This window comes from Tiliqua scincoides, chromosome 7 (assembly GCF_035046505.1).
Source record: "Tiliqua scincoides isolate rTilSci1 chromosome 7, rTilSci1.hap2, whole genome shotgun sequence".
NCBI lineage: Eukaryota > Metazoa > Chordata > Lepidosauria > Squamata > Scincidae > Tiliqua > Tiliqua scincoides.
Genome location: NC_089827.1, coordinates 45,752,790 through 45,780,690, shown reverse-complemented (window position 1 = coordinate 45,780,690; position 27,901 = coordinate 45,752,790). Strand labels below are relative to the sequence as shown.

The 27,901-nt window shown below is 45.0% G+C and overlaps 1 protein-coding gene across 1 annotated transcript; it reads left to right on the top strand.

The window, feature by feature from the left end:
* On the top strand, window positions 1–26,959 carry MTPN (myotrophin). The gene is made up of 4 exons (XM_066633777.1): window positions 1–305; window positions 13,251–13,364; window positions 15,289–15,372; window positions 24,143–26,959. Exons 1-4 carry the CDS (start codon window positions 234–236, stop codon window positions 24,227–24,229), a joined length of 357 nt encoding a protein of 118 aa, XP_066489874.1. The 5' UTR covers window positions 1–233; the 3' UTR covers window positions 24,230–26,959.
* The last annotated feature ends 942 nt before the right edge of the window (window positions 26,960–27,901 follow it).

Here is a 27,901-nt window from a genome sequence, read left to right as displayed (position 1 = left end):
GGAAGTGCTGTGGGGCGAGCGGAGCGTGACCGTTTGTCTGTCTTTTTTTAAAAAAATTCAAACCTCCGTTCATTGCACGGTCGCCGAGCGGGTTTAACGTCCCTCTCCGTTCGGGTGACGCCCTTTCCCTGCCCCGCCCCTTTTCCGGCGCAGCCTCGCCCCGCCCCCTCTTAGTGCAGCGCCGCCGCCAGGCCCTCTCGCTGCGTCTCGCTCTTGTCAGGGCGGCCGCCGCGATGTCCGACAAGGAGTTCATGTGGGCCCTCAAGAACGGGGACCTGGACGAGGTGAAGGACTATGTGGGCAAGGTGAGGCCGGGGCCTGCCCGGGTGGGTGGCCCTGAGGCGAGGGGGGCGCCGGGCCAGGCGTACCCTTGGCCCGCCCGCACTCTGAGGCCTTCGGGGTGCTCAGGGATGCCTCGGCGTGACGTCATCCGCTCTGCGGTTCAGCCTTGACGCGGGAGGGGGGCGGCTCCTGCAACGCGATCGCGGGCTCCGCGGGGCGGGGAAGCGCCTTGCGGGCCTGGATGGAGGAGCATCTGCTGGAGGCAGAGCGAAGGTGGAAGGCTGGCTCCTGGGCGGAGGCGGAGGCCCGGTGGCTGCCCTCTGCTGTCTCGGGCCTGACACCAAGTGGATGAAGTGCACTTCCCGTCCCCCTTTCTCCCCTCAGCTTCCTTTCCTCCTCTCTCCCCCCAGCTTCGCTTCCCCCTTGTTCTCCCCCCAGGTTTCCTTCCCCCACCTTCCCTTCCCCCTCCCCCCAAACTTCCCTTCCCCCTTGCTCTCCCCTCAGCTTTCCTTCTCCCCACCTTCCCTTCCTGTCCCCCTTTCTCCCCTCAGCTTCCCTTCCCCCTCTTCCCAAACTTCCCTTCCCCCTTGCTCTCTCTCCCACCCAGCTTCCCTTCTGCCTTGCTCTCTCCCCCCAGCTAATAACTGACATGGAAGCCTGTCCCCCTTTTAAAGACACTTCCCCAAGTAACTTCATTTGGAGGTGGCATTGCCCTCCCCCAGCTCCAAAATATTGGTTGCCGGTGTACTTACCTACATAAAGTCAACCATGGTTGTACAGTAGTTTATCCATGATAAATCCTACCCTGTGATTCTATACTTGAGTCATTTGCGTGAAGCAGAATCCCCACTTCTCCCTTTTGCATTCCTGAAAGGTGAAATAGGCCATTCACCTTTCCCAACAGCTGATACTGAATTAAAGGCAATAACATTCCATAGAAAGAACAAAGACATTTTCTGTGCTGTTTAACCTGTCTGAGAGTACAGGTGTGCACCACTTAATGAAGGGGATATGTTCTCTGATCCCTAAGCATTCAATCAAGTGCCTTTGTTGTGTAAACAGACACTCACTGCCAGATTCTAGCTGGCTGCACAGGCTACTGGAGATAGATTGCCTCTTTGCATTAAGAGCCTCTTTATTGTGTAAACAGGCACTGCTGCAAGCTATGGGAGATCTGACTGCTTCATTAAGAGCTTCTTTGTTGTGCTTTGACCACTGTGGTATATGCTGTTCGTCTTTAAGTGGAAGGTCATTAAGCAGTTCTATATGTCAGTGTAGTTACAGATTTTAAGGGCCAACACATCTACCTTAAGGGACCTGAAGAAGAATGCCTTCTGTAGATATGCACTTTGTTTACCATCTTATTTCTTCTGCACCTTGTGTCCGTCCCCCTCCATTGAGTGGTTGTGGCAACCATGTCCAATTCAGTGCAAGGGTAGAAGTCAAGACTTGGTCAGCAAAGGAAATCTGTTGTTGCTTTGCCTATTTTTTGGTGGTTGCCAAGTAAACGAGTAGCTGAACTGTAGAGTTCATTTGATACCGGAATTAGCCATTATTGATTTGTAGAAGATGACAATTTGAATGCCCATTGTGGTTTAGTAGAGGGTATGTTGGTCTTCAACTTGTGAGGCTGGTTTCAAAACGCTGGATAGCGATGAGTTAAGTTGTAGTTTACCAGTTTTGTAAAGGCATTGCTACTTAATATCAATCTTAAGACTGGGCCAAATGAGTTTTTGAAGTATTGTGCATTTTAGGAGTTAAAATTAAAAAAAAAAAAATCACTTGTTGGATAAAAAATCCCCAGGACTTTGATTCTAATGTTACTAAGAATTACTGGATGTTGGAAGTGAAGATGAGCTTTAGAGCTTTATAGAAGTTGGGTCCAAACAAGATGCAACATAGGTTCTGCGGATTTCATGCAGAAGTGCCCCAGGCATGGAGAAGGAAGGGGGGTGCGTGTGATTTGAAACAGCAAAAAAAAGTGTGGGTCAGAAGCATTGAACCTTCCCTGTAGTTCCTCTCCTAAGGTATATTTTGTGTGGTGCAGAAAATTTCGAGTATTGGATCTCTGCCTTGGGATAAAACACTTGTATGTAGAGGCTGCACCAAGGTAAGCAGCAAGCTTTTATTTATTTCATACTAGTTAGCATTTCCATCTCACCTTTCTTTCAAAGGAACGGAGGGCCACATACTCCCCTACCCTGTGTTGTCCACCCCACAACTCTGTGAAGTAGGTTATGCTTAGTGATAGTGACTTGTCCATGTTTACCTAGCGAGCTTTGTGGTTGAATGGAGAGTTGACCCTTAGGGCCCCTCTTCGAAATTCAGTAGTCTCACTGATGAACAGAACTCTGCAGTACAAAATTTTACACTCTTCACCTTTTTGCTGTTGAAAATCATACCCATGATTAGGGCAATTCTATGTTTAAACACACTGATCTGCTGTCATCACCCACAGCTTCTGAAATGCTGGGTCTTGGCAGTATCAGATCAAGCTGCTGAGCTGGTTAGACCTTTGGTCTATTAGTAGGTACTGTGTTATATACTATATAAAGTGACTGACTGTGCTTTGAGTTTTGTTCAACAAGGTTCTTACAGGTTGGAGATCCTTATGTATTCTAAAACACTAAGGGCCCAATCCTATCCAACTTTCCAACCCTGGTGCAACTGCAATACAGCCTTAAGGTAAAGGAACAAATGTATCCATACCTCTAGGAGGTTTCTGTGACTGTCCCACCACCACAGGATGCAGGACACACTCCATTGGCATGGCTACATCAGCACTGGAAAATTGGATAGAGTTTGGCCCTAAGGCTGTAATCCTATGCAGATTTTCCCAAGGGGTAAGCTGCACTGAATTCAATAAGACTTACTTAGTAGACATGCACAGGATTGTGGTATAATGGAGGATGCAAGTGGGTTTCTGAACAAATCATTACACTCTGCTTAGAGTGTTCCTTGTGTGCCACATTCTGGAGATTTGTGTAGGATGATATTTTTGAATATTACTACCAACCATGGAATTCACTTCATCCCAAAACAGGAATCTGCAAACTATGGCCCCGGGGGCCATAGCTAGTCTGCTGTTACCTTAACACTTTTCTTTTAGTAGTCCCTTGCTCCTCCCAATAGTTGTTCCCAAACATTGCCCTGTTTACTCCAACTCTCACGGGCTTTTGATTAGAGACTTCTGTGCTTGCCAGCTCTCAGAAAGAACACCAACTTCCCACTTTCCTGTCAGGTTTAACTGTGTGGTTGGGGTGGGAGTTACTGTAACCATGAGAACTATAAAATCTCATAATGAGAACCAAGTCCCATTCTTACAACATGCATGTAATTTTTCTTCATTATTTATGATTTAGAATGCATCCGTTGATCTAAAGCAGGGGTCTCCAAACCCCGGCCTGGGGACCAGATGCAGCCCACAGCGAGCCTCTATCAGGCCCATGACAAGCCTCTTGTCCCCTGAAAGAGGACTGACCACTCGACTGAATATGATCAGAGCTGTGCTCTGATTGCATCTGGAGGGTGTTCTGAGGGCTGGAGAAGCTGAGTGAATGAGCCTACTCATTCATTTATTCATTCACCTAAGTTCCATCTCTAATTTATTTATTTAAATTTTATATTTAAATTTTTTTCCAACCCTCAGCACTGCACGAGATATTTCATGCGGCCCTCTGGCCAAAACATTTGGAGACCCCTGATCTAAAGTATTTGGGTTAAGCTGTTTTTGCCCAATGCAGTATATATGCAACAGGGATCAAATATGTGCATCTGTGGACTGGGCAGAAATGGATTAATTTGAGAATTTATTTGGTTGCTGAGATCACTTCAGCTTCCACATTTTTCTGGTTTTTCATTACAACTTGAGAGTTACTACACCTACTGAGAGCTGCTTTAGCATAATTGCTAGAGAACTGAGTTGCAAATCATGACTTCCATGGTTCAGATTTCCCTTCCACTACAAACTCCCCAGGTGTTTTTAGGCAAGCCACTCCCTCAACTTCAGCAACCCAGCTGCAACGTGGGGATAATACCATATAGAATCTTTGTAAGGGTTGCGTCAGGATAATACGGGTGAAGCACATTCAAAGAGCACTATAGGAGCATAAGGTGGTTGTTACTATTGTGATTAGATGACTTATCCAAACATGTGTCTGGTTGTCCCTGAATGAGTTGTGGTGCTAGTTGCAAGTAGTAAGGAGACTTCGTCAGCGTTCTCAATGTCACAGTCTCTGTTTCTCATGTAAAGGGTTAGGTAAGGCTGCATCCATAACTGCAGTAGTGTTTCCTTGCCTACTACTCAGCCCATTCAAGTGGTAAATTGTATCTTTAGCATGATCATGCATTATGTAAAGGGTTTGTTTTAAATTAGCTACTTGTCAATTTCATTGTGCAAGCCACAATTCATATGTTGAGTAAACAACTTCTTTCTGTTTTTGTCCCACAGATGAGATTTTTAGTATCTTAACTCCCCTATTTCTTGTATCTTGAAGTCTCTGAAAGGTAAATTACGCTTCTGACAAAATAGTTTTAATTGCTCTTACCTTCCCTGGCTCTGCCATAAGGTGACTGAACTAAACTCATGTTCTGAATATTGGCATAATGTAGACTTGTGATGGTATGTTGCTTAGTGTCTTCCCACTTCTTGACACTGTTGTTCATCTGAATACCACAGTACAATGAGTTGCAAACTTCAGTGAGCTTGCTGCTCTGATCTGCAGGATCATTTTCCTAAATAATTATAGCTAACCAGAACCCAGTAAGAATTAATCAACTATCTTGTGGTTTGTGCTTACCTTGAGGAAATATAAGACTTCTGTAGAGTTGTTTCTAATTTTGAAACATTTCAGAAACTTTAATTGGGAACCAAACTTTTTTTTTGACCTCTTCCTGAAATGATGTGCTATAAGAAGCCTTTCTTTGAATGAGTGTAGTCATTTCTGGCAGTTATGCTTTCTGATAGTAACACACATTTCCACTGCCAAGTTATACATTAACCCCTCTGTTCATACAAGTAATGTTGAACCAAAACGAACCTTTAAGTGGCTATTAGTGAGAAGCTGAAGTGATGGTACATGAAAGTGCGATTTTATATTTATTTCTATCCTGAATGGCACTGGACCAAGAGGTGCGAATTCAGTGGCTTCAAGGGATTAAGGTATTAGTGCTGATGAGCATTCTGTAACAGTTTGAGTTCTCAAAGAAGTAATCTTTTAGCAGAACAATAGCAAATGGAATAGTAAATGCAAAAGGCAGAGTCAAAAGCAAAGATAGTTGGCGTGGCTTAATAATCGGAAGGGAAAGTAATGAGCATTTTAAATTATAAATTTAGTTACACAATTAAATCATTTATCACCAGATGTATTCATTGTGCCTTTTTAATGGCTGATGCCATAGTGCATTGAATGGATAAGACAATAAACATTTAATTCATTCTTATAATTTGAGATACAAACGAACAGAGGAATTTAAATGATTAGACTTTATCGTGAGTGTTATTCAGGACTAGAAGCACAGTGTATGCACTGTCTGGGAACCTCGAATTCTAATAAATGAAAGGTAAATTTGGCTGTTGAAGAATTTAGAACCAAGGAAGTAACTTATTGGTACTTCAAGTTTGATGTTTTGTCATCTGTTCTTGGAAAAAACATACTGAAAAAATGGTTTAGAGGGACTGAACCACCATGTTTTAAGAAGCCTGCCGCCTCCTTAAAGTCAGGGTCCAGAAAGTCCATTTAACTCAAGACAAGATGTTAAAAGTGTTTTCAGTTCTGTTAGAATGTGTGTATATATAGTGATTTGCAGAAAAATGCATGCAAAATACAGCAGCTATTCAGAGCCCTCAGTAGTAGTTTCTAAGAAGAAGCTTCATAAACTACTTCAGTTAAAATGCTTTAGGAAATTTTAGTAGTTGTGAAAATTTGAATCAGAGTTGACAAAAACCATGTTGCTTTTGGTAACAGGTTCAAATTATCTGCTACTAGACCATCACACACTATTTTAAAATGTCATTTTTTATGTGCATGTATTTATTTCCTGGTTGCACATTCAGTAACCCTGACAATAATGATCCTTCAGTACAGGGTGTCCTTTGTATGAGTCGGTATTGGAAACCAGAAAACCTTGGACTTATAGCAAAATGACTTAAAGAAGAGTTTTTCTCTATAAGAAACAATGGAATAAAATAGGGATTGGGCATGCAGTCCTGAACATGTATAAAGCTGTATGTCATTCACAGGTGCAGCCTGTCCATGATGCAAGTTGTGAATTTTCTGTTAAGCTGTAAATAGAAGGAGGTGGTGGAAGGAGGGTTGGTGAGGGGGATACCCCTACATCTGTCTTTTGCCTCCTCCTGTGTGGTGTCTCTGGAGTCTAGATCAGTTCTCTTCTCATGCTGTAGCATGCAAGAGGAGAATGGGGAGAGCTTACCTCCTTCCCGTGTCATCCACTGCTGCTGCTGCCTCTTCCTTCACTTCAGTGGCTGGTGGAACGGATGCTGGACACCCAGCATTTACTTTATAGTCATTGGAGGAAGCAGTGGTACCCAGTGCTGAGGGACAGAGGTAACCCCTTACCCCATCTTCTCTTCACTTATGTCACCTCTCTGCCTTAGTGTTCAGGGCCACCACCTCTTCCTATAACAGTCGGTCTAGGGAATACCGCTCTACCAGCATTCTCTGGGAAGGAAGGGCTGGCATTCCTACTGCTGGGATGCCCCTCCTCCTGGAAGGTAGAATCGAAACCTCAATGAACGGATTCTTCTCCCACGCTGGGGGTGTCCCATGCTGCTCCCCAGTTCCAGTCCTAGGAATGAGGATGGACCTCTGTTGTGCTCTGGCACGACATCAGTATTTTTTTTTCTTTTTTTCTTTTTCCTTCAGCCTTCTTCCCTGGAGCAGGGGAGTAGAACTTCCCCCCCTGCCTCCCAAGCTCTGAACAGCCCAGAGCCTGCCTGCTGGTGAGCCTCAGTGCTTCCTTCCCCCTCACTACAAGCGGGTAGGAATGGCTGGTTAAGGCGGTGTGGGAGGCTTCCGACCCCCTTCCCCGCGCGGAGCCAGTGGCGGACCAGCAGCAGCGCCTTCCCGGCAGGGCAGCCAACAGGAGCACCGGAGCCATGTGGCGGGCGCCATCTTGGGCCCTCCCCCCTTCCCCATGGGAGGGACTCAGGCCCTGGCAGCCCAGCGGCGGAGTGCTCCGCAGGCCCCAGCGATGCTACATCCCACGGGGGCTCACAGGGGTGGCGAAGCGCCCGTCGGTTGCCACTCCAAGTGGCAGCGGGGCGGTGGCGGCAGTGAGGAGGCGGCAGGCGGCGGGGTCCCCCGTCATCAGGCACGCCCCCCCCCCGCGGACCTCCAGTAGCAGCAGCGGACCTGGTAAGGCCCCAGACAGCGCAGCCACCCCTTCTCAGCAGCAGTGGGTGAGCGCGGGGAGAGGAGCAGGAATGCCAACAGGCAGCGCACCCGGTGGGCGGTACTACCGCATCCCTCATAGCGGGATCACCACAGGGCAGGCACCCCCCAGGGGGTCGCAGCGAAGGCAGCACCTCCCACATGGGCTACTTGCCCTACCCCGCGGGACAGGCCTACTAGGCAGGGGGAGGGGAAGCATGGGGGGAAAGGGTGAGCACCCAGGCAGGCTGAGCTGACCCCCCCTTTTCCAGTCTTATAGCTTTGCAAGGCCACCCCCATGGAGGATGGGAACCTGCAGCGCCTGGGGCCACAGCCCCAAGGAGGACGGGAGGAGTATCAGGACCCATCTGGCCCTGCAGTTACCCCAGGGGGACATGGCCCTACCATAAGCCAGTATGGGCCAGTCCAGGGGGGGATGTTTGCGCTGTCCCAGGCCCAAATTGAGGACATGGTGCAATGGATCCTGGGGGAAGCCAGCAGCCCCAGGTCCACAGGGCGCAAAAGGAAGCGTAGACAGCCCCCCCATCCTTATCCAGCTCCGATTCCACCAGCCCCAAGAGGGAGCCCCCCCACGCAAGCGGCATAAGGCCAAGCGTAAAAAGGACGAGTCAGACAAGCCCAACCACCACAAACGGACCAAGGAATCCAGCAGGGCAGCCTCCTCAGACCCATGGGAGTCAGTCACCCCCAGCCTGTCTGAGGACTCCAGGGAGCAGGGGGAACTCACTGGTGAGGACGAAGGGGCCCCAGAGGAAAGTGGAGCAAGCTTTTCCCTTTGGACCTGTACCCACGCCTATTGGTCAAGGCAGCAGGCATCTTGGACTTTGGTAACAAAGAGAAAACCAAGGCAAGTGAGGCTTCAGAGCCTCGCAGGCCCAGCTCCAAGTTCCTCCATCCCCAGAAGGCCACCACCAAGGCTGTGGTTCCCTTCCCAGACCCCTTCAGGCAGGCCCTAGAGGCTGAATGGGGGGGCACCCACCAGGTCCAGGCGTACCCCACGCTCTGTGGACAAACTCTGTTGTCTGCCAGCTGACATTATGGAGCAGTTGAAGGTCCCGGGCGTGGACTCCCTGGTGGCAGCACTATCTTCCTCAGCTGTGCTGCCCTCAGAGGGGGAGGGGGCCCAGGGACCCTTGCGACTGACAGGTGGAGAGCGCCCTCAAGAGGGATTTTGAGGCCTCCGTCCTTAGGGCATCAGCCGCCACCTCCATTATGACAAGAGCTCTTATGGCCTGGGTGGAGGACCTGATGGCCTCAGACAAGCCCCGGTCTAGGCCCACACATAACACCCTCAAGTAGTTGTCGCTAGCAGCAGCCTTCTCAACAGATGCATCCCTGGAGGCCATGCAGTTCAGCGCTAGAGCGGTGGCTGCAAATGTAGTGGCTAGGAGGAACATCTGGTTCCGACACTGGGACGTAGATCAGGGCTCCCAGGCACGTCTGGTAGCTTTCCCCTTCATGGGGTCCAAACTGTTTGGTCAGGCCCTTGACTCCTTGCTGATAGAAAGCAGGGACAAGTGTAAGGTGCTGCCCTCGACACACAAGGAGGCATGCAAGTCAACAAAGCCAGGCCGGCTCTTTCACTCACAACGCCCTGCATTCAGACCTAGAGGCTCCTTCAGGGACTCCACCTCCCGCACGCCCCGATGGGCCAAGTCGAAATTCTTCCCCAAGTCCTGCTCCCCCGAAGGAGAGGATTCTTCTTCCTCTTCCCACAGGGCTGCCAAGCCCACCCACTCCACATGACACCGGACCACAGATGGGGGACCCCCAGATTGGAGGACACCTCCAGCACTTTGCGGCGTATTGGAGCAAGCTCACCACAGACGCCTGGGTGCTGGAGCTAGTAACCAGGGGCTACTCTTTGGATTTCAAGACCAAGCCTGGGAACCACTTCTGGAGGGTGCCACAGTACAGGAGAAGCACCAGTGCATGTGAGCGGCGGTTCGCCACCTGCTGGAAATCGGAGCAGTTGAGCCAGTCTGTGCAAGGGAGTCTACTCCACCTTCTTCCTGGTCCCAAAGAAGAACGGCAACACGAGATCGATCCTCTACCTCAAGTGGCTGAACCAGTTCCTCTGGAAGCACCATTTCAAGATGGAGATCTGGAGGTCCATAGTGGCAGTGTTGGAGACGGGGGCTCTGTGGACCTCTCCAATGCTTATATGCATATTCTGATATGACCAGACTGTTGCCGCTTCCTGTGCTTCTGCTATGGAGAGTACAGGGTCTTTCTGTCCCCGAAGAGGCGTGAGAAGATGTGGCAACTTCTGGAGACACTGCTCGTGACACAGCAACTGGATGTGTTGACGCTAGCCGGGCTGCTAGGCATGATGGTGTCTTGCCAGGACGTTATACCATGGGCATGCTTCCATGCCAGGGTGTACCAGAGATTCCTCCTGTGCTTTCAGCAAGAGATAGAGAACAACATCCACTACAAGACCTCCACCCCTCCCAAGGTCAGGAAGGAGCTGGCGTGGTGGAGGAGCCACTCCAAACTGGCAGAGGTTTCCCCACTCTGCAACCTGGAATGGACAGTGATCACCACAGGCACCAGCCTTCTGGGGTGGGAAGCCCACATAAGGGGGCCGGTCGCCCAGGGAGCCTGGTCCAGGGAGGAGTCTCACATGCTCATCAACCTGCTGGAACTCTGAGCCATCCATCTGGCACTGGGCAAATTCGCCCACCTGATCCAAGGCCAGCAAGTTCTAGTGAGGACGGACAACGTAACCGCCAAGACTTATGTGAACAAACAAGGAGGCCTACGATCCACGGCCCTCCACAAAGAGGCATCAGCCATCATCAGTTGGGCCGAAGCCCATCTTGTAGGCATACAGGCAGAGCATGTGGCCAGAGTGGACAATGCCACAGAAGATTGGCTAAGCAGGCGGCGGATTCTGGAGACAAGAGTGGCAGCCATGGATCTTCAGCTTGGTAAGAGAGAGATTTTGGACCCCACTCGTGAACCTCTTCGCCATGAGGGAGAATGCGCAAATCCAAGGATTCTTTCTAAGTGTCCCACAAGAGGGGGTGGAGGCCATAGGCGCTCTAAGGCCTCAGGGTCTTCTGTACGCCTTTCCACCAGTTCTGCTACTCCAGTGTCTCCTCAACAGAATCAAGCAGCTCTGGGCTGAAGTCATTCTGATCACTCCCAAGTGGCCCAGACTTCCGTGGTTCACGGAGCTCCTACACCTGTCAACACAGAACTATTGGACATTCCCGCTACAGCAGGACCTCCTGCTCCAGGGCCCGATGGCACATCCTCAGCCACACCTCTTCAGTCTGACAGCATGGAGGTTAAGCGGAGCATGCTAGCCAGGCTGGGGTATTCTGACAGGGTCACGGCCACCTTGCTGGCCTCACATAAGTCCTCCACTAGGAAGGTGTACCAGTCCACCTGGCACACCTTTATTAGGTGGGCAGAGGCTGGGGGGGGTCAGGGCGTTCATGGCTTGGGTAACACACATCTTGACCTTCCTGCAGGAGGGCCTGGACAAGGGTCTGTCCACCAACACACTCAAGAGACAGGTGGCGGCCCTTGGCAGCATCCTGGGAGTGGGGGAATCCCTGTCATCCCATCCTCATGTCTGCAGGTTCCTGAGGGGGTTGGCACTGCTGAACCCCCGGACGGTCCACATGTTCCCTAGCTGGGACCTGAAAAAGGTTCTGGAGGCCCTCGCTCAGACACGCTTCAAGCCTCTGGCCTCAGTTACCATTAGGGAACTCACGTTCAAGGTTCTCTTCCTAGTGGCGATTACCTCAGCCAGGAGGATCTCTGAGCTTGGGGCCTTGTCCATCAACCCCAAGCTGTGCATTTTCCATAAGGACCAGGTGGTACTCCGCCTGGATCTGACCTTTGTCCCAGAGGTCAACTCCCTGTTTCACAGGACTCAGGAACCGATTCTCCCATCCTTCTGCCCCAAGCCGGTGCACCCCAGGGAGAAGACATGGCACACTCTGGACGCGCTTAGGGCCTTACGTTATTACACCAGGCACACTAGAGGCTTTAGGAAGTCGGAGTCCCTGTTTGTAACCTACAAAGGCTCCAACCAAGGCCACAAGGCCTCAGCCAGCTCGCTAGCGCGCTGGTTGAAAGTGTGCATACGGCTGGCCTACCAGGCCAGAGGGGAAGTTCCCCCAGAAGGGATCACAGCTCACTCCCTCAAGAGCGCTGTCACCTCAGTGGATGGGTACGCATCCCTGATTGAAATCTGTTGGGCTGCGACGTGGTCTTCGGTCCACACCTTGGCCAAGCACTACCAGATAACCACAGCCGCTTCATCGGATGCCGCTATGGGGCGTAAGGTGTTGCAACAGGTGGTGAGGCAGTGAGCGACCCCTCGCTGGCCCACCCTTCTGGTTGGCCCTGGTATATCCCAGCAGTAGGAATGCCAGCCCTTCCTTCCCAGAGAAAGTAGGAATTTCTTACCTGAGAATTCCAGTTCTGGGAAAGGAAGGATGGCATTCCGCCCGCTGCTTCTCCAGCTCGGGGGGTGCACTGCTACCTCAGGCCTCCCCTTGGGGGGCAGAAAACCCTAGTGGGATCTTCTTGCGTGGTTGTTGGTGGTTGTTTGTTTGTAGTTACTCCTATAGTTGGCTAGGTATCACCATAGTCAACCCTCACAGTGGACACAGTAATAATGTAATAATTATTACACAGTGGATTAGTAATAATTACATTATTACTAATACTATGTCAAACTTGATGTGGATCTAAATTTTTGACGCTCGTCCTGATTATTGAAATAAGATATTGGCCCAGTTCAGTTAGGATGTTATGTTAAATCATGCTTAGGTGCTACCTGAGGCATCTGCAGGTTTCCCGGCCCCTTCTCTCCCTTGTATAGGAGGGAAGAGACTGAGCATTTTTCCTTTCACTTTAGAACAAACTGTAGTACAGTACTATATTATACAAAGCCTGGGAACTGTTTGTCACTCTTATTTGTTGTCATTCTGTTTTATTATCAAACTGTAGCTAATGAAGTCTTTACTGTTGTTGCATGAGTGGGGGGGGGGTAACAAATGTGAGCCCTCAGCTCCCTAGGCTCATTCACATAGTGGTGGTACTTGTTACGTCTGAAGTAGGCTATTGCTTTACAAGTTGCCATGCTTGCACAGCTTAAACCTCCAAAATGGAGGTCCAATCTTGTATTGGACCAGGATGCTTGTTTTAGCATTTTCCTGAGTAATGCAGGATTTTCAAAGTGTGGGTTGTGGCCCTTGTCTTGATCAGCTTGGAAGGGGGCTGTAAAGCTGTGAAGAACTAGGTATAATCCTCAGAATCTCCAGGTAGATCTGGGAATGACCCTGTCTAAAACCTTTGCAGTACTGAGCTAGATGGGCTGATTCTTATTCTAGGGTTTCTCAGAGTGTGAGTTGCAACTAGTTGTAAGAAGGGAGAGATCATATAAATTTATATATTTCTTTTGTGCAGTTTCAGTAAAAAAATTTTTTTAAGAAGCCCTGAACTAATTATGTAAAGATTCAGTCATTCTGTATCGTGTACAACTTTTAGCTTTAAAGAATATTTATATAAAAGATTTTTTTAATACCAAAGGGTGAAGATGTGAATCGAACATTGGAAGGTGGGAGAAAACCTCTTCACTATGCAGCAGACTGTGGACAGCTTGAGATCCTGGAATTCCTTCTGCTAAAAGGAGCTGATATTAATGTATGTAAACTGAAAAATCTGTTTGGCCTGGATAAAATTCTGTGCCTGTGGCTGGACACAAGTGATGGTTTAGAATACAAAGTGGTGTTGTAAAGGCATAGTAGCCCCTGCTATGTGCTCATTGGGGTGGGGGGGGGTGTTCTGTTGTGTTTTGTTGTTGCAGGTACCTAAAACAATACAGAACCTGATTTGTTAGAGAAGATCATGGGATATGAGTTCACCCCATGAGTGATATTGCTCCTTATGCCTTCATTCATTACTGTAAGAAAAATACTTACTCCAGCCTTTAGTAACTGATTTGTCCGGGTGACAAATAAAAAAATTTTTAGTAAGTGATTTGTCCGGGTCAGTGCTTTTAAATCTGAATGGCTCAAAATGCTTTAGTGATCCAGTAACACAACAGAATTGCTGTGGAATGACTTTAAAATTTACTATATAATGAATTATTGCGCTGCACGTGTCAGACCTGCAACAGAACAAATCTGCCCATTAGTTATCTACCCATAATCTGCTTCATTAGTGTCTCATTGTATAACACAGAGTTCCATTATCATGGAAAGTACTCTTTCTTTGTAGAATATAAGTTTGTTTGGTTTAAAGTTTGCCAACTTGCTCGTGTCCATTATCCCCAGTTTTCACAGCCAATTCTGGTACTTAATATTTTATAGAGCACTTCAGGAAAAGGGTAAGAGAAATTTGACAGAGAGGTCTAGGGTACTTGTCATTCTTACAGTTATTACCACCACAGAACTAGAATTTTTTTTTACCTCACTTGTTGGCTTTAATTCCACAAACCATAAGAGGGAATTGCACATCAAGGGAATACAAGGTTTCTACTTATCTGGAAATGTCTTCTCTGTTAAGGCCACTTAAAATTATTTTTTCCGCTTGCCAAGCTCTGAAACTAGAAGTAAGCTTGACGGCGGGGAGGGGGGGACTTCGTTGGGAAGGGGGGGGGAGTTGCATGAGAGATCTGTTTGGCATGGGAGAGAGTATCACAACTTTCTGCTCACTGCTTTCCCCCTTTAGGTTTTTTTTTGCCCCAGTATTAATTTTCTTTGTAAATGCATGTTTAAGAATATACTTTTGCAGAGAGAATGTGTAGCTTTACCCTTAGCTGCACTTAGCAATATTAAGTATATATACTTGGGGTCTGCTGTAATGTTCATTTTGGCAGAGAACTATCTCCCAAGAATGAGATCTCTGCATTTGGGAATGCTGCTAAGTCTGCACCTACATGAACATACCGGGCACCTCTTTTTTTTCTTAAATTTATTTATTTAGCTGTGTGAACTACTATGAACTACTTTTTGTTGAAAAACGGTACAGGCATGCCCCCTTACCCATGGGGGTTCCATTCTGGACCCCCCTCCCACAGATAGCTGAAACAGCGAATATGGTTGAATGCTCTTCCCAGGGGGCCATCCCCCCTCCGGCAGCAAGGGGAACTCCACTCCCCTTGTCTCCAAAGGGGCATGTGAGCTCAGCAGAGGCCGCAGACATCTGTCCTCTGCCAACCTCAGACTGAGTTCTGAGGCTCAAAACATATGACTTCTGGTTTCACGGAGAAACTTGCAGTAACGTTTTTAATGTCTTATAAGACATTAGAAACACCACTCCCAGGTTTGATGGAGGTTGGGGATAGATGTCCTCGGCCTCTTCTGAGCTCAAAGACCCCTCCAGAGGCAAGGGGAACAGAGTTTCCTTTGTCTCGGGGGGGGGGGTGTGGTGCTGGGGGGGAGATCTATTGTGCAGATAAGTGAATCTGTGGATATGGGATCCACGGATATGGGGGTCCCCTGTATATAAATATTATATAATTTAAAGTCTTGATACTATAAGGTTCTTAGTATGAACAGTATATGCTAGGTGAAGGCCTCTTAATATTTGAATTTTTGCTCAACTGTTTTTCTCCTTTTTCTAGGCTCCAGACAAACACAATATAACTCCACTCCTTTCAGCAGTCTATGAGGGTCATGTCTCTTGTGTGAAATTACTCCTATCAAAGGTGAGAATTGTAAATTTGTCTGGTAGTAGGATTTTGTCATTAAGCTACTAAACAGATTCCACAGAGCATTTAGGTATTTAACAAAACTTAGGTGGCATCAACAATTTCTCAAAATGGTTTAGTAATAGTTTTGAATTGACATGGCTGTTGTGGTGGTAGCTAATGATTGAGCTAATGAGTTGTCATGTTCAATGCAGCTTCAATTAAAAGGCTAATAGAACTAGGGAGTTAATCTTACTCAGGGCCAAAGAACTGCAGAGACTGATAGAGGTTGATGGGGTGGAGACTACTGAATTTTAAAACACTCACATATTACGGTTTTAAAAAGCTGTCTGACCCCAGAGTTGTCAGATTGTTACAGTCTGTGCTGATAGTGGTTATTCAAGGTCTCATTCCTAGGTCTTTCCTAGTTCTGTGGGCGCTCAGTATCCATGGGGGATCCATTCCAGGATGCCTTGCAGAAACTAAATTCTGTGGATTTTGAAACCCATGGAGTGGGCCACGCCAGCAAACTGGAAGTTCGTTTTGGACAGGAGTGGAAGCTAGAGCCAGGTGACTCGAGTCCAAGTCACAGAAACATGTTTTTTGCTGACTTGTGTACACTCAAGTCAGGCATGTCAGTGACTCGGAAATGAGTCTCCACGCATGCAGGCTTGAGTCCTTTTGCGTCTGGGTGTGCTTGCTTACTTTTTTTGCGGTGTGAAAGACTTTGTGGGGCCATCATTCAGGCCAGGCAAGCAGCAGAGAAGTTCTAGCCAGGAGGCAGGAAAAGGTTAATGCTTTTGTTTTGCATTGGGAGGGAGCGGGCTTTCTTGTCCACTTTTCCCTGGACAAGTGAGGGGAGAAGGCGGGGGCGAGATGGTCCTTGCAATCCTAGAGAATGATCAACTGCAATGGAACTACTGAGTAGGGCTGCAAAGGACTGGGTCGCACTGGTAAGCCTCCCAGTTGCTGTGCATGACCCTCCTCCTGCTTACTGCTTCTGTCCCTGCTCTCACACAGACTGTCCCACCTTGTGTACAGATGGGATAGGGACAGCAGGTGAGTATTTAATGAGAACTCCCATACACCCGCCAGGAGCTTCTGTGAATCTGCACTTGACACATGTATCAAAAAGATTTGGCACTTGAGTCAAATAGAGTCCCAAAAATGCTCTGGACGAGTCCCATGCCTACACATTAAGACACGTTCATGAGTTGAGTCAAAGGGGCACCTCAAAAGTCCTCCCAGACACAATTGGAAGGCATTTTTGTCTAATCCAGGAGGTTTCTGAGGCCCTCCAGCCATGAGCCTGGCATCTGTGGTTATTCAAATCCATAGAACCAAGTCCGTGTTAAGGTGGGCCCACTCTATTACAACCTGTGATTATTTTAGCTGAAGCTGGTGGTTAGTCAGCCAAGGCCTTCTGTAAGCAAAGGATATTCTCTAGCTTTAAGCTTTGGTCTATAGATCTTTGATTACTATTTCACAAATCTGTTAATAATATCTGTACAAGTTACCCTTGTTGACTAGGATAGACAAATCTCCTTTTGTGGGGAGCAAAACTGGAAGGTCTGTTGGGTCTGCCTTGAGGAAAAGTAGTTGGCAAACAGAGTGGTAGTTTCTACAGGAAGGAAGCATTTGTGGTCCGTGGTTTCACTACCACTTTGAAGCTTGCAGCCTGCTTTATCAGTTAAAGTTGTAAATTGGTAAGAACAAATTTCATAGCCAAAAATAAACACTAAAGGTGCACTTGCGTTGTACTTTTTGGCCACTTTCTTCTAGTGTATAACAAAAAAGAGCATATGAGTTGATTTTTGCCTTCTGATAGTGAATGGCAGCTTACAAGGCCTCATATTTCAACATCTGAAAGAAAAAGAAAAAGCAGCAGTGTTCAATTTTTAGTAATATGCAGATTTAATCCATTAAACAATTTAGTTGATTGATTCATAGGTTGACAACTATACTTAAGCATCTTTTTCTGCAGCTTTACATTACTTCATAGTATTTTATATAGAAAGAAATATTTCATCTTTTGTATAAGACTACAGTTGCAATAGCTAATTCTTTCAGTTAGACCAAGGCCAGTGTATTAGACTTATGCTTGTTTTGCCTTGAGAAAAAATTACTGTTGAAGACTAGAATAATAGTATTCTTATTTTCAGACTCTATACCCTAGTTTAGTAGTTCTCAAACTTTCTGCACCCACTTTTGTACCCACTTTTCAGAATGACAGTCTGTCCAGGACCACTGGAAGTGCTGTTGTGGCTGGAAGTGACATCATCAAGCAGGAAGTGCTTTCCTGAGAATGCAGCAAGCACTGAAATTGCCCATGGCAAGCACTGAAATTGCACCATTTTCTCTAGATAGGCAGGCGATTAAAAAAAATTAAAATAATTATAAATATTAAATTAAAGAAAAACAATTAAATAAGGGGAGATGAGACAGATAAGCCAGCCCTGTTCTACAAAGTGAATTCTGTCCGTAACCAGCCTGCAAGCACCTCAAACTGCCCCCCCCCCGAAAAACAATAAGATTTTCAGTCCTATCCCAGTGCCCAGTTCAATTTAAGTTCTTATATTTAAGCCAGTTCAGTGTGATTTGGGACAAAATCAATTTTCAGTCCAACTTTTTTTTGGGGGGGGGGGGGGCTGGGTTGATATTCAAAGCTTCCCTGTTAACAGCATTAAAACCCCAAAGTGATGAAGAGACTGGAAAAGACAGAAATTCTTTCCAATAAAGCAGTATTTCTGAAACCGCCTGTACCCACTTCTAAATTTGATTATTAGGACCCACCTAGCTTTGAAAGACTAAAGTACCTTACCAGCTGAAGCCTCTGTTTTTATTCTTTTTATGGTTTGGGGGACTTGCCTTCTGGAGAATTTGTTGATATCATTCATCAAATCAGGACCATTCTGATGGCCTTGCATTCCCCTTTGCCTGACCTTCAACACGAGCCAAGGCACTTTGCTTACTCATGAGTAAACACAATGTGTAGCTCGGTTTTGCTTTCCATAGGGCTCAATACATTCGTCAGCTTGGGACTTCTTTCGTGGGTGTTATTTGGTGGCTGTGTTCATCAGATCAGGACCATTCTGGTGGTGTTGGTTTCCTTTTGGTCTGCCTTTCTCAATGGACCAAGTGACTGTTTTCTACCCATGAGTAAACATGTAGTGAGGCTCAGTTTCACTTTCCATAGGGCTCCATGCATTGTCCTTCTCTGTTATCAGCTTGTCAGTTTCAGCTTCCCAACCAGGTTGTAACCCACAATTTGAGAAACCCTGCTCTGATATATGAAGTTCAATCTATGGAACTATGTATGTGATGACTTCTGCAGTCCCAAAATAAGAAAAATAATTCGTTCAGAAAGCGTTTTCCCTTGGCAGAGGCATAGAACCATTTTTCTGCTGCAAATGGCATAACTATATTGTTCTCTTAGCAAGCTACAGTTGTGTGATACTGTGTCTAAAACAAAGTAGAAATGTGTCTAAGACCCTTGGAATATACATCTTGAACATGTTAGGTAAGCCTTTGATTATATTTAAGACTTGGAAGCAGGTTAGCAGCAGTCCTAAACTTTGCCCTCTTAATATTCACTCCTTGGCACCAGGCAAAATTCAGAGGAGAGGATCAAGAATTCTTGTAATTAAAATTGACAGTTTTATTTTGAATATTTTTAATAACTTCAGACTGGGTTACTACACCATAAATAAGTTGATATGGTGACTGTGATTTTAAAGGGGTGCATTTTTCCCCTTCTCCAGGGATCAGCACATTCCTTCTCATTTGCAGGGGCCATTCGTGTTGAGTCAAATCCGTGTATAAAAAAATTCACATATAACAAGGCTGGACCTGTATTTTCTAACTATTTGGTAACAATTGGGGAAGGAGGCTGCAGTGGCTCAAGGGTTAAGCTTCCCCAGCTCTATTACTAGTGTCTAGTTTAGCCCTTTTAAAGCAATTTCTGTTGGATCTGTCTTGATCACCCTGTCCTGCATTGATACCATCAGTGCATCTGCATTACTGTATTTTTTTACTTCCATCATTTTTGTGTGCCATTCAGTTGTGTATTTTCTATTTATTCTATTAGTACTGTTGGGGTTCCCCTCCTCCCATAGGTCCCCAACTTACCCAGGGAGAAGACTTCTGGGCCAGAGGATCAGGGAGGAAGCTGGTGGAACTTGGGGCCACCTCCCCATACGCTGCCTGGGCACTCCTGTGGGCGGCAAAGCACAGCAGAGGAACACTGTGCGCTAAATCCCCCACTTCTCCCTCCACCTTGGAGGAGGGAGGGGGGAGACAGGATGCAGGCCATTCGGTTGCTGGTCCGCCTCCCCTCCCCCACCTCGGGGGAGAAGGGGAGCACTCCCTCGCCCAGCCAGCCGGGACCTGCCTTGCCAGGCAGGGCACCTGGCTGTGACATTGGGAGCCCACAGCTGGACCTCCCAATGTCATCTGCAGAGCTACAGGACCCAGGTGGGCAGGGCCAGCCCACCCCCCAAAGGCAGAGACGAGAGCAGAGGCAGCAGCCTCCCCAGCCATCTCAGGAACAACCCTGGCAGCTCCAGGTGAGAGGAGGTGGGAGGGAAACAGAGAGAGAGAAGGGGAGGAGTTGTGGTAATCCCAGGGGAGGGCAGTCCCAGAGACATGCCTTTTTTGTACCATCCCAGGGAGGGGCCAAAGGGGAGGGGTCTGCCCTACATAAACCTGGAGGCCAGGGTTGACAAGGCAGTTGGGAGTCAGAAGAGCAGGCAGGAGGATCTGCTGACAGCAGCCCCTGCTGCTGACTCTGGCAAATGCTGCCAACCCAAAGAGGGGGAGCCGGGTGACACAACCCCCTCCTTTCTTCTGGTGAACTAGTCTGAGGTCTCCAGAAGGGGGTCCTCCTCGTAAAGGCTGGGCGAGCCCTCCCCTCCCCCCACAGGGAGGCCTCAGAAGTACTATTCCTGTTTCCTCTTTCTATGTTGTATCATTAATTTCCTTGTTCCTTCATGGGAGGAAGGAAGTATTAGGTTACAACCCACTCTTTCTTTGCTTCTCTGTTTTAGCACAACTTAAAATGGGATATAATGAAAATAATAGCATGAAACAATTCAGGTTAATAAATTACAAATAGAAATCTGTCTCACTCTGTTCAAAAGGCAAGACATAGTTCAGTTTGCAATGTAGTGAAATAAAAATTCTGTTCTGATGTCACAGCATGAAGTAAATTCGAACTGAAGCTTCCAAGCATTAAGACCCATTTAATATTCATTGCAAATTTCTTTCTTTCTTTCTTTCTTTCTTTCTTTCTTTCTTTCTTTCTTTCTTTCTTTCTTTCTTTCTTTCTTTCTTTCTTTTCTTTTCTTTTCTTTTCTTTTCTTTTCTTTTCTTTTCTTTTCTTTTCTTTTCTTTTCTTTTCTTTTCTTTTCTTTGAGCAGGGGTATGTTGACACCTTCCTGTGCATAACGGTTACATTGTTACCTGGGCACTAAAGCCAGATTCTTGTTCTTTGTGTTCTCATCTCATGCACTTTCCTCCGCTATCTTTGTACTCCTAAAATGTAGAAAATGACATGCTCAGATTGATTTATTACTTTGCAACAAAGTAAGGTGTGTTTGGAAAACTTCAAGTGCTGAGATTGCAGGTGATTGAGTGTTCCCAGACATTGCTGACACACTAATCATAGTGATTGGCTGTAGTCAATTACAGGCATGATTTTGACAGATTGGCATCATTCTGGCCCCCCCTTGTATCCTTGTGGTGCTTCAGACCTGCCTGGCATCCCATTTAAAATACAAGTACAGATAAATCAGTGGAAAGTTGACAATTTGAACTTGAAGGGCAAAGCAACTTTTCTTCTCGAGCAGTGGTCTCCATACTGAAGACTGCTGCATTCCGAGAAAGGCTTCCCCAATGCAAACAGAATGCTCCATTCCACCGGGGAGCCGTGCTGCCAGTCTCCAAACTGTATGCTGGCCAGTTGCATAAGCCTGGAAATCCAGATGCAAAGCTTGCTGGACCAACAGACCCCAGAAGCAGCTGGGCAAAATTCAGTTTGGGGGAGATCAGCAGCATAGTAGAGATGTTCTCCAGTGGAGCAAAGCATTCCACTCAGCTGGGAGATGGATTTGGCCATGTGCTAGACAGGGTATGGACAGGGCATGGAGCGCTCTGTTCTTTAGGATTTCACACTATTATAGCAATAGCTAGTTAAAGTCCCTATCCAACTAGCCATCTCTAAATGCCATGGGTCAGAAATGTTCAAGTTGTTTACTGTTTACTGAGATGACAAAAATCTCAAAAATATTATTTAACTTGCCTTCCCTTCTGAATTGTATACTTGATTATTTCCATGGATACTGAATATAGACAAGAATATAACTGGAGCGTTAGGCAGTTGTTGGTGAACTACTGATAGAGGCATACTGTAGCATAGTAAATAACATTTCAATGTGTACTGCAATCTCCTAACCTTAAGGAACAGCTGCAATTGCTCAAAACCAATACACGTTACTAGCGTATTGGTAGCGTTGAAGTAAACTGAGCTTTTGGAATCCAGATCCTCGAGTAGGTAAGCATAGGTAGATTGAGAAGGCGGAAGGTAGAAAACTGAAATTTCAGATAAAACATAAATCAGGTGTATTCTAATATTTTAGCTAGTGAACAAGAAGATGGAATTGCTTTAAAGAGGAATTCGTGGCAGACTTTTGTTCAGTACAGTAAAGTATTCTGAAAGAAACCCTCTGGCTGTTATGTGACCATGATGGCTGCGCTCATGCTTTCATTTCTCTCAGTTGCTACCCGGTGCAGCTTTTTATTCAAGGCATTGTGTAAATTCAACTGTCTTCTCCACCCAGTTTGATAGTCTTCACTAACAGATATATGCTTGCACACATTTGCAAACTTCTCCACCATTGAGACTTATCCCTTGTCTTTCTGAACTTTCATTTGACAAGATCATTTCTTAAAGATGGTGCCTCTCATTTTAAAGCTCTGCACCATAGTGTCTTCTACTGAGTGATTGCTGCTCAATGCATAACTATTCCAGCTTTTGCCACAGTATGGCCAAATTGCTATTGTACCGTATACTTCCTAGTTTACCTTCCTATGTGGTGTTGGTGTTGTGCTCCTTGCCAAGTAACTTCCACAAAACTTCCAGTATTCATTGTGCCTCTGGTGTATCAAGAGCTCATCAGAATTAAAATTCTTTCAGTACTGAAAGGAGATTGACTGCCTGCTGAGTAATAACCCATACTCTTGCAGATATCATGGCATTAGATTGGACAGCCAGCAATTATAGTTCTTGCTAATGAACAAGGAATATTTTTGTTGTTTGGATAGAATGAGATGCTGCATAAATCATAGTATTCGTTTTTACTCCATATTTGTTCGTCCTTAGTGGGCATTCTGCCAATTCTCCACACTGTGTTTGATTTTCCATCAAATCCTTCTGATTACACAGTCACTGTCCTCTGAATATACACTGGAGTAATGTTGCATTGCACAAATGTCCTTCTAGCATTTACCTCCCTTCTGTTGTGCCTAGCATGTGTTCCAAAGGACTTTTGCCTGCTTGTTTACCTCTTAAATGAGTGCACCCTGCAATTAGTAACCACCAGGAAATGTTTTAGGCATTTTGTCTAGCTGTAAGTGGGTGTGGAGGGAATGCAATGCAAGACTGATTTTTTTTATAAAGAATTACAGAAGGTCACTTGTAAGTGTAAAGGCCTGTGTTGTCTGAATTCCTCCCCTCGCCTTTCTGTTTCTTGTTTTCATCAGGGTACAATGCTTGAGTTTTGAGTGATCCTTACCAAAATGGACTCTACACCTTTCAAAGCTCATAATAAAATTCTGCTCAGGCATAAAGTTTAATCAGGGCAGGGAGCACTTTGAAGGTTTTAGATGACTGTAGCTCTATATTGAAAAGGCAGATGGATGGGAACTCATATTGGAGATTGTGCTTTTTATACTCTTGAGTCAGGTGTCAAACAAAAGGCTCACAAGCCAGAGGTGGCCCCTGGAAGCTCTTTATTAGGCCCTCAGGCCTTTCAGCACCACTATCAGCTGCTCCCATCTGCTGAACTGTGCTTGAGATGTCACTGCTGAAAGGGGTGCCCTCTTTTATAATTGGGCTCTTCCATATCTTGAAATGTGATCAAGATTTGTGTATTTTTTGTCATTTGTAGCTAATAAGTTCCTAAGTGAGAAAGAAATGCTTGTTTCTGGTCATGACCTACTTAATGACATCAGTTACTGCTATGACATCACTTCTGACCCTCCGCAGGCATCATGAATGCTATTTGGCCTGCTTTATAAAACAAATCTGACACCCCTGCTCTGAGTTTTGGTGGTTTGGGCAAGCCTGGGTTTTTAGGTGGGTCTTAATTAGCTTTTGGTTTTAAGATTATTACAGCTGAGTATTTTAGTTTGAAAAGTTCATGTTTATCAATACTTCTAAAATGCTATGACACAAGTGCACATCATGTACGGTCTAAGTGTTGGGTTAAACTTTTTGCAATACTGTATAACTAAATCTGTAATTTATTATGCTGTTTGGGTTCTGGAATTACTTGCAACCTGTTTTAATGGTAAATGGTTTGGAAATTCCATTTGGTAGCTTATGTATATCTAATTAAAGCTAGTGTATTCTAGTTGTACAGGGTTTAAAGTGTGAGCCTTATAGTAAATTATTTAACATACCTAGCTTAAAGAACCACAAATGTACCAGCACCATCTCATGAGAAACTGCTGCTGGTACATATAATTCTACCTTGTCCCTTAAGTGACAGCTCTTCTCATCTTTTTACAGGGTGCGGATAAGACTGTGAGAGGGCCAGATGGACTCACTGCCTTTGAAGCCACTGACAATCAGGCAATCAAAGCTCTTCTTCAGTGACGGATGGACTGAGATCTAATGTCTCTCCTGTGGCCTCACACTGCTGCCTGTCTGTCACTCTTTGTATCTTCCAGCTTCTTCAGCTAAATATTGGGGAGGGAGGGAAAAAATCCCAGTAAATCAGACTAGTTATGTACCTCTCTGAAAAAGAGGTGCATGCATGGAGAGAGTAGAAATCCATATAATTGGTGTCTCCTTAGGACTTTTGTTCAGGGTACAATCTTTTCCTGTTTCTAGTGAATTTAAGTTTCTGCTGGTGAAGGGGAGAAGAATGTGATCTGAAATGTGGCCTGTAAGCTTTCCAAGAGCTGGTAAAACTTGTTGAAAGTTTTATTAGATGGAAGCTCTATTCTGTACTTTTCAGTTTGTAAAAGCAGTGGTGGCCCAGTGCTGCTATGCTGGTCATCTACTAATCAAGGCAGTGGGATAGCTATAGCTGCATCCCTGTACCTTAAGTAGATCGTGCAAAACTGAAGGCTTCTGACATTTTGTTGATGTTCCCAGTAACTTTGACTAACTTTTGACTGCTTGTTGTAACAGTAAAGGCGAGGCTCTCTCTCGAACTCCAGCTTACTGAGAAATGAGCCAATTTGTGGGTCTTTCCACCATCCAAAACTCTGTTTTCATTTGACTGGTTCTTGACTAAATACTTAGTACTGGAAAGAAAAGTTGCTCTTTGGAAGCTTCCATTTGGTACTTCCTCTCCTACCTTGTAGTAAAAATATACTGGAACAAAGTGACAGTTTAGCTCCACTGGTGCTAGAGGATGATTGCTTTGCTCTTCACAGTTTAGGCATAAAATGTTTCAAAAATTGACTAATCAGAAATGGCGCTCAGTTTAAGTTAATTTCATTCTTTATACAAGTTGGGAGCTTTTAGTGTTCTAGCGTCATCCTTGCCACATTGGTCTTGCAAGTGCATGTATCTCTTATTTGATTCACCATTTGATCTGACATTATTATGGCATTTGATCTGAAAAAAAATTACAGCAGATTGAACTGTCATGTTTCCAGGGGAAATGATGACATACCTACTGTATTTACTGTCCAATAAACAATGTTTGTTTATATGGGTCATTTCAGAAGTGCTAAAAAGCTTGGGAACATGCACAGGCTATTTTAGTACTTTTTATATGGAAGATACCAGAATAAACAGCAGTTGGATATTTTTACTCCAAAATTTGCATTTTGTATCATGTTGTGAACCTTCCCAGTAAGACTTTTCTGCTGGCTTTCCATCAAGGTATCTGAGTTGCCATCCAAGTGACTTGGATATCTACTTTTGTATACACATTTCATAGTATTGAATGCACCTTTTTCAATTTTGGAAACATTTCTTTTCTTGATTCTTAGTTTGATTCACTATATAAACCCAAAAAGAGGAATTTTGATTGCAGTTTCTTTAATCAGCATGGAGCTACTGGATAGTGTTGCCACTTAAATTGTACTTTTTGTCCCTTATTGGCACTGATGCAACCCATGATATTGAATCATGCTATTGAGCAAATATGATGGGAACAGTTGATTCTCTAAAAGTAGAACTATATATTCTGTTTTTTGTAATTGATATGAGACTGCAATGTTGTAGAAACAAGCTTTATATGCACAGGCTGAGTAGTCGCACATCTTCACCTTTCTGTGTTGAAGGAAAGGTGCAACTTTGGAGATAATAATCCAGTAAACAGAATTTTCAGATTGATTGCTTTTAAAATTAGTGGCTTCATAGTCACAGTGGGCATGGTCCACTTGAAAAGTCTCCTGAATTACAATCTAGCAAAGGAGAAAATGGAACTATTCTTCATAGCTGGCTTTTACATAAGCCTTTGTCTCTATCTTCAGCTCTCTTTTTATGGTATGAGATCACTTTGATCTTTGGAACTTCTGTTTCCAGGCATTTAAGGCTCTGTCTTTGCATAATCATGTCACCATCTGAAAGAGAAATAGTACAAGAAAAACTACAGATGGATTCCTGTGAATGCCGATCATAAAGCATTTTCTAGCCACTGGCTCAGGATAATTATAATGTAGTGTCCTTAGTAAAGTCAAACAAAGACTTCTGCATTTATTGTTCTATAAAAGGTCCCACCACTGATTTCTGGTCTACAAATTAAGGAGTAAATTTTAATTCTGGATTTTTGTGCTAGGAGATTATGTGCTACTGCTGTTCGGTCTGAAGAAGAACATGATGGTGATGTCTCATACTTGTGGTTTGAGAACATTCTTGATGTAAATTACTTTTTTGGGTAGGAGACTTCAAAGTAGTCAGAGCTAATCTAGAAATCCAAATATGGCACCAGTGCCCTTTTCTTCAGATTTCAGTTTGAAAAATAACGTTTGGTCTTAAAGCTTTCTGCTCCCCTTTGTATAGGCATTGCTTTCATAAGTTAGTTTTTGTTCTTTAATGCAGTACTAAATGGGTTTGATCAATTAGAAGAAGCTGGTAAGAGTGAAATGTCCTAGTTGAGCAGTTGCAGTGTTGCATGCAAAATCTCAAAACTGAACAGTCTTATATTTTATAAATGGAGAAACAATCATATCTTTCTACCCAATGATGAAAGAAAAATAGTGCTTTGTGCATTTTGATATTTGACTTTTTCCACAACGTAACTATTTTGACACAGTTGGGTTTATCATTATCATGGTTCATAGACATCAGAATTCTAAATGATACTGTGTTAAAGTTTGTGTTGCAAGAATGAATGGAATAAACTTGAATTGTGTTACGGAAAAATCAGTTTCTTTTCCTCTCTCTCTCCCACATGCCTTTCTCCCTGAACCTAGTGTCCTTATAAATTCATAGTTTGAATGTTTGTGAAGAAATGCTCCAGATATCTAATGTGATAGCCCAAAATTTTTTCCCAGTGTGCTAGGAACCAGCACCATATTTGTGCCATATTATTATATACACCTAATATAGTGTTCACTAAATAAGAACAATGAGAGTGTGTTTGAAATGCTATATGGCTATGGAGTGAGTGTCTATTTGGCTATAGGTGTATGGTGCTCAATTATCTCTGTCCACCTCATAAGGTGGGTAGTATAACATCTTAGTATTGGATTAACAGTGAAGTTGTTATGATGACACCAAGAACATACAAGGGTACTGGTGTTGGTCAGATCAGTGCCCAAACATGTGATCACAATCCAGTAAAGCACTCTTCCTCAACATTTTTTGAGTACAATTTTTTTAATACAGACAGCACACTTATTATTATTATTAGTAGTAGTATTTATATACTGTTTTTCAACAAAAAAGTTCACAAAGTGGTTTACAGAGAAAAATTAAATAAATAATGGCTCCCTGTCCCAAAAGGCCTCACCATCTAAAAAGATGCAAAAGAGCACCAGTGGGCAGCCACTAGAAAAGACATTGCTGGGGTGAGGAGGGCCAGTTACTCTCCCCCTGCTAAATAAGAGGAACACCCACTTGAAAAAAGTTACTCAGGCAGGGGTACATGTAATACCTTAATATTGCACTTACATGTAATATAAAGAAAAAGAATTTGCTGTTTCTAAATTATAGAACTAATGATGAACTTGACACATCACTTGATTCTTTCTTCAATCTGTTACTATTTTAAAATAGCAAATCACACAAACTATATCATTGAGGCATCATCTGAAGGCATATACAGGTGTGCGACACTTAACGATGGGGATACATTTGATCCCT